The sequence below is a fragment of the Magnolia sinica genome, chromosome 18 (assembly GCF_029962835.1).
Source record: "Magnolia sinica isolate HGM2019 chromosome 18, MsV1, whole genome shotgun sequence".
Taxonomy (NCBI): domain Eukaryota; kingdom Viridiplantae; phylum Streptophyta; class Magnoliopsida; order Magnoliales; family Magnoliaceae; genus Magnolia; species Magnolia sinica.
Genome location: NC_080590.1, coordinates 9,596,353 through 9,608,474, shown reverse-complemented (window position 1 = coordinate 9,608,474; position 12,122 = coordinate 9,596,353). Strand labels below are relative to the sequence as shown.

Sequence of the window (12,122 nt, the reverse complement as noted above, 5' to 3'; positions counted from 1 at the left end):
CTAGAAGCTCGACCAACAATACCTATCAAAATGAAAGGGAAAGAAGATTATCAACTGATCCGGAACTTTTATGGCCCCGAGTGATCAATTTCTACGTTGGTTGTCGTGTGGTTCACCTGAATCGTTGATCTTCTTCATTTTTAAAACCACATCCTAGCATGATTTAAAAGCTGATGAAAGGAATGGATGTAAAGCAGCCGTTTCGGTAAGTCCCACGGGTTTGCATTACCCATGTAAGAGGGTGTCACACGCAACCCGTTTCCGCTATCATACAAACCAAACAGGGAAATCAGGGTTGCGTTTCCACCCCAACCCCAGCTGCCGTTTCTACTAGTTTGTCGCCGTCGACGATGCCAAAGCAACGCGTGTACCCACCAGCCCTCATGCAAATCCTTGCATCCGACGTCACCCGGCACGTGCCACACCCACCTCGTGCCACGCCACGTGTCGATCCCTCCTTCCCTTTAAATAGCCTTCCCCATCCCACCCCCACCCTCCACAAATACATCTGTTTCCGTCACATTCCTCCGCTACCGTTAAAACTCGAAAATGGCCGATCTCCAGACCCAACCAAACGGTCCTCGTTCCCGCCAGCTCGTGAAGGCCGCAACCGCCGTCGCGATCGGCGGCTCCCTGCTTGTCCTCTCAGGGCTGACTCTGGCAGCGACGGTGATCGGGCTGACGGTCGCGACGCCGGTCCTCGTCATCTTCAGCCCCGTACTCGTGCCGGCAGCTATAACGGTCTTCCTGCTGCTAGCTGGGTTCATGTCCTCGGGCGGGTTTGGAGTTGCAGCCGTGTCAGTGCTGTCGTGGATATACAAGTACGTGACCGGGAAACACCCTCCTGGGGCGGACCAGCTGGAGCAGGCGCGCATGAGGCTGGCGAGCAAGGCCAGGGACATGAAGGAGCACATGGGACAGCAGCTCCAGCAGGTTCAGCAGCAGCACGGCAGGGGTGAAGGGGGTGCGCAGGCTTCTTAAGCTGCACTACCTTGGCTTATGTTAGGGTTCGGCGTAGGATGCGTTGTGTGGTGGGTCTGTGACGGCTCTTATACAAACTGCTTCGAGTGCTTTGTCTTTTTCTTTTATTTCCGTTCGTGATTTGTTTTCTGTTTTTCTAGTAGTATTAATGGTGTTTGTCCCTGTGCAACTTACAAGCCACCTTCTCTCTCTCTCTCTCTTTTTCTCGTAAATATTTTGGTTGTGGAGCAGTGGATGGGGCCCACATACTTAGGTGACTCCCACGGTAGATCCCACCATTGCTGGGCAGGCAACAGGCAAAAACCTAATCTGGTTTTCTCGTGTTTGTTATTTTCGAGTGGATTGCCTCTTTGGACTATGGCCAAACACGTGGTACCTGGACGTAGCAAAGTTGCATGGTTTTTCATGGGTTGTGGTCGGTTGGTTTTGTACGGGCCCCCGTCTGGTGCTGCATGAGTGTTGACTCGTGCGAAACAAACACGAGTCACGTATAGATCCCATCTCTTTGAAAGAATAAAGAACATAAAGAGAATAGGATTAATCAGGACCGTCAATGTACCAGAAAGGGGAGTAGTTTTACCTTGAATGACGGCCGTTTCGCTGGTTTCCATTTCCTAAAACGTGGCAGGCGTGCTGATGGATCAGCCGTTCATGTGAACTGTCCAACTGCGGAAGCCCCGCAGTCGCAAGTGATATTAAAGTATGACTTGAAATAGTCAAATTTCAACGGAAAGAAGTGATGGTTAGTTTGGAGCAGTGGAGGGGCAACGCTATTTAAAAACGGATGTTATTAGTCGTCGGCTGATATAATTTTCAAACCATGCATCGCAAAAGCTCAGCACACAGAAGCTGAGCAGTCTGGATGCGTTCCCCTCTCCCAAAGATCCCACCTGCCACGTGGAATGATCACATGAAGGGCCGGGTTTGGACTTCGGATGAACTGGCGAAACAATTTTTGGGTCAGACTCAGAGCTGGTTCAAGTCAGTTTTGTTGCATTTGAAAGTTTTAAAAAAATTAAGGCAAAATCTTTGTGGAAAGGGGAGAAACATGTATTTATATAACATACTTTTCACAGGATTCTTGAACGATGTGCTAATACAGATTGTATGTGCACAAGCCCGGCCTGACGAAACCTGGCCTGGAAACCTTTTCCACAAATTATCTCAAAAACGGCAAAAAAAAAGAAAAAAAAGTTCTATCGTGTTTGATAGTTAGCTTCGATTGTGTTCGATAGTTAGCGACCACCAGAGCTGACATTGTCCAGAGCTGACGTCCACACCTCATTTCAAATCGTTTGCTAATGCAGGAATTTTCGTTTGTTAATGCAGGAATTTACATTATTTTTCTTTCTAATATATAGAAATAGATTCAGTATCAAGTGTATAATTTTGTTATCCTATATTAGGGGTGCACAAGGGTCGGTTCGGTTTGGTTCTGGGTTGAAATCAGAACCGAATCGTTCCTAACAGTTCCAGGATAATTGGAACCAGAACCAGACCGTAAAAAACGAGTCAGTTTCAGTTCGGTTCTATAGTTATGGGCTTTTTATAATTCAATGCTATAAAAAATGGTTCAGTATCGGATTGGTTCTATAGTTCTGGGCTTTTTATAATTCAGCCCAATTGGGAACGAGTAAGAGAGAGAGAGACAGAGAACCAGTGACTCAGTGAGAAAGAGAGAGAGAGAGAGGAATGGGAGTAGTAGGGAGGCGTGAAGAGAATCAAGAAATTAGGGGTTTTTTATTTTGTTTTTTTTTTTTTTTTAAATATATTTATTGCATGGAAAGGTCTGGTTCCAAGTTCGTTTCCAAGGTCGGTTCTACGGTTTCGGTTTGGTTCTACGTAACCCCAAACCTAACCAAACTCATCGGTTCTTTGATTTTCAGAACCGGTGCACTTCAGAACCGGTCCAGTTTACCGGTTCTATTGGTCCCATGTGCACCCCTACTGTATATGTATCAGTAATTGATGTTCGTGATGGGTGAGCAGGTTTTGGTAGCCTTTTTGGTTGGAGGATACTATCGACAGAGACGATACAGATCACATTAACGGGAAGTATGTTAAAGGACTATTAAGTGTGGTTTCCGCAGGATCCTCACTCTTGCTTGGGTGGTAGACTCTCGGGAGTTTCCACACCCAGTCAAGGTTCGAGTATCCATAGTGGTGAAATCCTACTACAGCGTGAGTGTGTAGGGGGTGTGCGCGTGTGTAAAAAAAGAAAAAAAAGTAAAAAAAAAAGCGTGGTTTCCCCGAATATATCGGGTCATGCAAGTCAAAAGTTTTATTGAAAATTGGGAGTTGGTCTATACCCATTATTAATGGTTTCCCAATAATAAGTACCATATTCTGATGACCTATGCCTTCTGTTCTCATTCCAATTGGACAGTCTATTGATTCAATTGAAAGATATAAATGGACAAATATTTTTTTAATTTCACGACAGGCTAGGAACCAATCGACTTTCCATAAGACTCATTTTACTAAGGTGCATTCATAGCTACTTCAGCTACATTAGTGTCTTTGCCCGTTACTCTAATTTCATTGCTGTTCCATTTCCCAACGTAAATGTGATGTCCACGTCCTTAAGAACTGGAGGAGCCTGCTTGGGTACCTGGATAAGGCCTGAAACTTTAATTTCAGAGTTTCCTGGGTTTTTAACTCCATATATACCTTTCTAGTTGGATTTCTTTTCTTTTCTTTTCTTTTGGTAATGTTGTAGTTTAGAATTTTGGATCAAATTATATCCACTGCTCAGCTAGGACCCAACTTATGAATGGCGTTGGAGAAATATTTAACAGGATTATACCTATGGGTTGTAACTAGTTCTTCACATATCCAAATCCTGAGAATTTATTAGGTAACCACATGATTCTATGGTAAGATAGCCATCCATATGTACACTTCTCCTTAATTGCATCTTCAATTTTTTCTACCCATAGATGAGTTTCTTTAGCAGAATTGATATGGGAATTTTATCATCCTTTTGCGTAAGAAATGGTTGATTTTATATTTATTTTTTGTGTTGCATTTATTGTAGGTATTTTATAGGACACTTAATTACAATGGTTTAGAGTATAATCTATTCATGGAAATGATGTTTCTCTTGAGGATATCTAACATATACTGATGTAGGTGGGTTTAATGTTTTTTTACAATGACTTTATTCTGGTTTCATTGTCACTGAACAGTGTGATTGCGGTATTGGATGCGGATTTCCATTCTCTTCCATCTACTCAGCATCGGCAACGACATGGCTGAATGTGTGGGAGGTTAATACAGATTGCTGAATGTGTGGGAGGTTAATACACAGTGTAAGTTTTGATAAGATTGAGGGTGAATTGGATGTCGTTAATACATATGGTGGGCCGCACACGTCAATTTCTAGATTAAGCTTATCCTGAAGAAGTTAGTCTTGGATCTACTCTCTTGAATTATTGTTATCTCCACAGATGGAATAACCTTTGCTATTGTCAATTGGGCTTCTCTGTTTCTGATTTACTTTGAGAATAGCAAACACACTTAAAAATAAGGAGTCAATGGAAGCCACCTCCGGTCTGTTGTTGAAAGCATGCATGGGTTTTATGGGGTCCTCCCCCAGAAATCCAGGGAGTTGGTCCATCAGGGGTGGGTCCCACTACATCAAGGTTTTTAGATCATTGAATCATGGGCTCCACTTGTACGAACTTAAAAACCAAGGATAATATACATATCCATGGGCTTGGGATTTATAAAAAGTATAATTAGATCTGCGCCAGTGCTCTGAAAGCACAAGAAATGGTGATTAACCATCAATGCATCCTCTTTGTGATTCTAAAGTTAATAGTTGCTTTTGTAATCATGTTTCCATTTGGTGTTTGTTTGGCTCTTAATCAATGGCAGTTTTCTTTCATCACATGTTCAAATAGCCGCTTTGGAAAGGCGGCGACAGTCCTAGTATGCAAATCAGTCTCGGTGAAACATGTTTCTGGGTCACCCAACTCTTCAACTTGACCTCCGATGATTTCAGTGCATTCAACCCCAAACTCAACCGCACCAACCTCTTTGTCGGTTAATGGCTTTGTTTTTCTGGGATAGTTTAATTAAGAATATTAGACTACGAGTAATTAGAAAGTTTACGTGTAATCCTCGGAATCTGGCGAACAGATATGATCAGCTGTGGAGGTGCATCCACCGATGGACCTATACAAAAAAGGGAAGATGCGGGCAATGGGGTTGCCGGTAACAATTGTAAACTCTCTGATGCCTAAGTTAGGTTGGTAGACCTGGATCAAAGGCTTGAATTTAGGATTTATAGCTTACCTATTTTCATTTTTGATGGTTATACTTATAGCGTTCTTGGGCGGTTCTGTCATATCTTTACGGATACGTTGGAGAGTTCTTATTTGAATAAGAATATACTCATGAGAATGTCACCGAACTCATCTTGGTCAACGTGATCTTTGGCCAGAATCACTCCAAATCCTTCCTTTTTAGGTTCAAGGTGGGATTCCCTTCGGATTTCCCGTTCCACCCCTAGTCATGGTCGACCTGGTTAGCTCGGCATGTTGGGGAGCTTGTGGTCTGAGCTTCTTGCCTTGTTAGTCCTTTTCCTGTATTTGTAGATGTTCCTAGTGACACAAAATTTTTCCCATCGAGCTTTGTCCTCATACAGCTCAACTCAGGGGCTCGTCCCTTTATCGGGAGGGTTGCTTATTCTGTTCCCGAATCCTATGCTCTAAACAACTCTAGACAGAAACTTGTTTTGATCCTCTAGTTACCTTGGCTTTGAGGCCCTTCTCTCGTGGTTGGTCGTTCTTCCCATATGATGTACCAGTTCAGTTCTTGTCACAACAATATACATGAATAAAAGAAGTGAACTCTCTCTCTCTCTCTAGGATTTCATTTCATGTGACTCCGATGCATGCCATTTAGATTCAAGAGTTCTATTTGAGAACTACTTGCAAGCATTGGATTGATGGAATTTAAAAAATAGATCTAAAAAGGAAAAGTTGGGTCTTAGAAAAACCTGCTGAAAAGAGTCAAAATAAACGCTTATAAAAATGCAAAAAAAAATAACGATAGAAAATTGAAAAGTAAAAAATTACTATTTAATAAGTTGGGATTGATTGTTTTTGCAAAAAGTGCTAGAAATGAAAATCGATTTCTGCAATTGATATTGTCTTTCACAAATGGTTGAAGACATCACATTTGATTTCACCAATGATGGAAAAGGTCACATCTGAAGAAAATGATTTCTTTTCCATAATAGAAAAGAGAATTCCACCAATTTAAATAGTTTTTATAAAAGAAACATATTTCTCTTTTAGTACTTATTTGGATTTGTGGGAAAAGAAATTTAAGGAAATGAGTTTCTCAGAAAACATTGTTCCGTAAGAGAGTGGAAAAGAAAAGGTTGTTTCCTTTTATTATTTTTCAACTGGTCCTGTTAAAAGAAAAAAAAAATTCTACCATTTCCAAATATATTGCCTAATATAATGGAGCCAAGGTCCCACAAAACATGTACGTGGTAGGATAACATGTCAATCCATCTCTCGTACTATTAGTAGCAAGTGGTTCAATGATTTTAGAAAAAAGAAAGAAAAATATTTTAGAGCCATCCATCTAGTGATGCCTACCAGACTGGTAGCATAACATCTTCCTGGTTAAAAGGGACTTGTGTACGACATCAGTACCATGAAAACATAGGCCACACCTTGACCATCACAAGGCACGAAAAATCATGCCCGTCCGTTTCACTATTTGGATCAATAGGAATTAACAGTTTGACTCAACATATAGGTGTGGCTAGAGCTGTACACGAGTCGAGTCGAGCCGAGTATCGCACTACTCGTACTCGGCTCTTAATGCCCGAGTCGTGCTCGTACTCGACTCTACTCGGCTAACGAGCATGGACTCCCTGCTCGTACTCTACTTGCCCGAGTACAAGTCGAGTATGAGTAGATAACGAGTCGAGTCGAGTCCAAGTTTTCGAGGTGAGTTCGAGTACGAGCAGAAATTGGCCAGATTTAAGTCCATCCAAGGTCCATATTTTAGACAAATTTGTGGGCCGTCTAACAGTCTAAAAATTGGACAGATTTAAGGCCATCCTCGTTGTCCAAAATGGATAGATTGTGGGCCTTTCTCATGGCAAAAAATTGGGCAGATTTGAATCACATTAGGCATACAATAATAAAAAGAAAAAGAAAGTATGGATAAGGATTAAGGACTCATACTCTTTGCAGACGAGTAGGGCAAGGACGAGCGTGCAGGGCAAGGACAACGGATGAGTGGGGCAGGAACGAGCGTGTAGGGCAGGGACGACGAACGGAGAGAGAGAGAGAGAGAGAGAGAGAGAGAGAGAGAGAGATCGAGAGGGTTTCCTGTTTTGTTTCTAAGAGAGAGAGAGAGAGAGAGAGAGATTTTGTTTATGAGAGAGAGAGAGGGTTTTCGCTCCTTGGAGAGTGTGGTGAGGGAGGTAGTGGGTTTCAGAGACGGAGGGTTTTCCATTTTGTTTCCTGAGAGTACGAGTCGAGTACCGAGTCGAGTACTTCTCAACTCGTTTTCTAAACGAGCCTTATAAACCCGCTCGTACTCGGCTCAAAATCACACGAGTTGAGTACGAGTCGAGTATTCCGAGTCAAGTCGAGCGAGTACTCGAGCCTTAGTCTGCTCGTGTACAGCTCTAGGTGTGGCCCACCTAGTGGACGATCAATTTGGTTTTGAAAAGGGTTCATGCTAGGCTTATCCATGGTACAGACTACCTACATAAGTCTCATATTTGGTGTAAAAGATGGTATGATTTGGGGAGTTGTGATACCTTTGCATGTAGGTGATCAGTTCCTATTTCAAAACGTTAGACAATCTCATCCATTACTTTTCTTTACCTCCCATCACTGAATTAATGTCTACTATCGAATTTTCTCTCTCTCCAAAGTTAGTTTTTCAAAAGGGAAGCGGATTGGCTGGTGTACCACACACTACCGATCTGGCTGGTGCGTTGACATCATGAACTCTCTCTCTCTCTCTCTCTAGAATTTCATTTCATGTGACTCTGATGCATGCCATTTAGATTCAAGAGTTCTATTTGAGAACTACTTGCACGCATTGGATTGATGGAATTTAAAAAATAGATCTAAAAAGGAAAAGTTGAGTCTTAGAAAAACCTGTGGAAAAGAGTCAAAATAAACGCTTATCAAAATGCAAAAAAATAAAATAATAATAACGGTAGAAAAATGAAAAGTAAAAAATCACTATTTAATAAGTTGGGATTGATTGTTTTACAAAAAGTGCTAGAAATGAAAATCGATTTCTGCAATTGATATTGTCTTTCACAAATGGTTGAAGACATCACATTTGATTTCACCAATAATAGAAAAGGTCACGTCCGAAGAAAATGATTTCTTTTCCATAATAGAAAAGAGAATTCCACCAATTTAAATAGTTTTTACAAAAGAAACATATTTCTCTTTTAGTACTTATTTGGATTTGTGGGAAAAGAAATTTAAGGAAATGAGTTTCTTAGAAAACATCGTTCCATAAGAGAGTGGAAAAGAAAATGTTGTTTACTTTTATTATTCTTCAACTAGTCTTTTTAAAAGAAAAAAAAAATTCTACCATTTCCAAATCTATTGCCTAATATAATGGAGCCAAGGTCCCACAGAACACATACGTGGTAGGATAACATGTCAATTAGTGAACAATCCATCTCTCGTACTATCAGTAGCAAGTGGTTCAATGATTTTAGAAAAAAGAAAGAAAAAGATTATAGGGCCATCCATCTAGTGATGCTTACTAGACTGGTCCCGGTTAAAAGGGACTTGTGTACGACATCAGTACCACGAAAACATAGGCCACACCTTGACCATCACAAGGAATGAAAAATCATGCCCGTCCGTTTCACTATTTGGATCAATAGTAATTAGCAATTTGACTCAACATACAGGTGTGGCCCACCTTGTGGACGATCAATCTGGTTTTGAAAAGGGTTCATAGTGGGCCTATCCATGGTACTGACTACCTACATAAGTCTCATATTTGGTGGAAAAGATGGTATGATTTGGGGAGTTGTGATACCTTTGCATGTAGGTGATCAGTTCCTATTTCAAAACGTTAGACAATCTCATCCATTATTTTTCTTTACCTTCCATCACTAAATGTCTACTGTCGAATTTTCTCTCTCCAAAGTCAGTTTTTCTAAAGGGAAGCGAATTGGCTGGTGGACCACACACTACCGATCTGGCTGGTGTGTTGACGTCACCAAGTTCGGTGGGTCCTATCGTGAGATATGTGTTATATCCCAACCAACTTTTCATTTGGTCATTCTTCCCATATGATGTACCAGTTCAGTTTTTGTCACAACAATATGCATGAATAAAGGAAGTGAACTCTCTCTCTCTCTCTCTAGGATTTCATTTCATGTGACTCTGATGCATGCCATTTAGATTCAAGAGTTCTATTGGAGAACTACTTGCACACATTGGATTGATGGAATTTAGAAAATAGATCTAAAAAGGAAAAGTTGAGTCTTAGAAAAACCTGTGGAAAAGAGTCAAAATAAACGCTTATAAAAATGCAAAATAAAATAAAATAAATAACAATAGAAAATTGAAAAGTAAAAAATCACTATTTAATAAGTTGGGATTGATTGTTTTTGCAAAAAGTGCTAGAAATGAAAATCGATTTCTACAATTGATATTGTCTTTCACAAATGGTTGAAGACATCACATTTGATTTCACCAATGATGGAAAAGGTCACATCCGAAGAAAATGATTTCTTTTCCATAATAGAGAAGAGAATTCCTCCAATTTAAATAGTTTTTATAAAAGAAACATATTTCTCTTTTAGTGCTTAGTTGGATTTGTGGGAAAAGAAATTTAAGGAAATGAGTTTCTCAGAAAACATTGTTCCGTAAGAGAGTGCAAAAGAAAAGGTTCCTTTTCTTATTTTTAAACTGGTCTTTTTAAAAGAAAAAAATAATTCTACCATTTCCAAATTTATTGCTTAAGATAATGGAGCCATGGTTCGACAGAACATGTACGTGGCAGGATAACATGTCAATCCGCGAACAATCCATCTCTCATACTATCAGTAGCAAGTGGTTCAATGATTTTAGAAAAAAGAAAGAAAAATATTTTAGAGCCATCCATCTAGTGATGCCTACTAGACTGGTAGCGTAACATCTTCTTGGTGAAAAGGGATTTGTGTACGATATCAGTAGCATGAAAACATAGGCCGCACCTTTACCATCACAATGCACGAAAAATCATGCTCGCCCGTTTCACTGCTTGGATCAATAGGAATTAGCAGTTTGACTCAACATACAGGTGTGGGCCGTGTGGCCCACGTAGTGGACCATCAATCTGGTTTTGAAATGGGTTCATGGTGGGCCTATCCATGGTACAGACTGCCTACATAAGTCTCATATTTGGTGGAAAAAATGGTATGATTTGGAGAGTTGTTATACCTTTGCATGTAGGTGATCAGTTCCTATTTCAAAACGTTAGACAATCTCATCCATTACTTTTCTTTACCTTCCATCACTGAATGTCTACTGTCGAATTTTTTCTCTCTCCAAAGTCAGTTTTTCTAAAGGGAAGCGGATTGGTTGGTGGACCACACACTACCAATTTGGCTGGTGTGTTGACGTCACCAAGTTCGGTGGGTCCTATCGTGAGATATGTGTTATATCCCAACCAACTTTTCATTTGGTCATTCTTCCCATATGATGTACCAGTTCAGTTTTTGTCACAACAATATGCATGAATAAAGGAAGTGAACTCTCTCTCTCTCTCTCTCTCTCTCTCTCTCTCTCTCTCTCTCTAGGATTTCATTTCATGTGACTCTGATGCATGCCATTTAGATTCAAGAGTTCTATTTGAGAACTACTTGCATGCATTGGATTGATGGAATTTAGAAAATAGATCTAAAAAGGAAAAGTTGAGTCTTAGAAAAACCTGTGGAAAAGAGTCAAAATAAATGCTTATATAAATGCAAAATAAAATAAAATAAATAACAATAGAAAATTGAAAAGTAAAAAATCACTATTTAATAAGTTGGGATTGATTGTTTTTGCAAAAAGTGCTAGAAATGAAAATCGATTTCTGCAATTGATATTGTCTTTCACAAATGGTTGAAGACATCACATTTGATTTCACCAATGATGGAAAAGGTCACGTCCGAAGAAAATGATTTCTTTTCCATAATAGAAAAGAGAATTCCACCAATTTAAATAGTTTTTACAAAAGAAACATATTTCTCTTTTAGTACTTATTTGGATTTGTGGGAAAAGAAATTTAAGGAAATGAGTTTCTTAGAAAACATCGTTCCGTAGGAGAGTGGAAAAGAAAAGGTTGTTTCTTTTTATTATTCTTCAACTAGTCTTTTTAAAAGAAAAAAAAAATTCTACCATTTCCAAATCTATTGCGTAATATAATGGAGCCAAGGTCCCACAGAACACATACGTGGTTGGATAACATGTCAATCAGTGAACAATCCATCTCTCGTACTATCAGTAGCAAGTGGTTCAATGATTTTAGAAAAAAGAAAGAAAAAGATTCTAGGGCCATCCATCTAGTGATGCTTACCAGACTGGTCCCGGTTAAAAGGGACTTGTGTACCACATCAGTACCACGAAAACATAGGCCACACCTTGACCATCACAAGGAATGAAAAATCATGCCCGTCCGTTTCACTATTTGGATCAATAGGAATTAGCAATTTGACTCAACATACAGGTGTGGCTCACCTTGTGGACGATCAATCTGGTTTTGAAAAGGGTTCATGGTGGGCCTATCCATGGTACTGACTGCCAACATAAGTCTCATATTTGGTGGAAAAGATGGTATGATTTGGGGATTTGTGATACCTTTGCATGTAGGTGATCAGTTCCTATTTCAAAACGTTAGACAATCTCATCCATCACTAAATGTTTACTGTCGAATTTTCTCTCTCCAAATTCAGTTTTTCTAAAGGGAAGCGAATTGGCTGGTGGACCACACACTACTGATCTGGCTGGTGTGTTGACATCACCAAGTTCGGTGGGTCCTATCGTGAGATATGTGTTATATCCCAACCAACTTTTCATTTGGTCGTTCTTCCCATATGATGTACTAGTTCAGTTTTTGTCACAACAATATGCATGAATAAAGGAAGTGAACTCTCT

The 12,122-nt window shown here is 40.0% G+C and overlaps 1 protein-coding gene across 1 annotated transcript; it reads left to right on the top strand.

Annotated features, from left to right (window-relative positions):
- The first annotated feature begins 495 nt into the window (after window positions 1-495).
- LOC131233447 (oleosin L-like) lies at window positions 496-4,479 on the top strand. The gene is made up of 2 exons (XM_058230155.1): window positions 496-1,031; window positions 4,170-4,479. Exon 1 carries the CDS (start codon window positions 550-552, stop codon window positions 979-981), a length of 432 nt encoding a protein of 143 aa, XP_058086138.1. The 5' UTR covers window positions 496-549; the 3' UTR covers window positions 982-1,031; window positions 4,170-4,479.
- The last annotated feature ends 7,643 nt before the right edge of the window (window positions 4,480-12,122 follow it).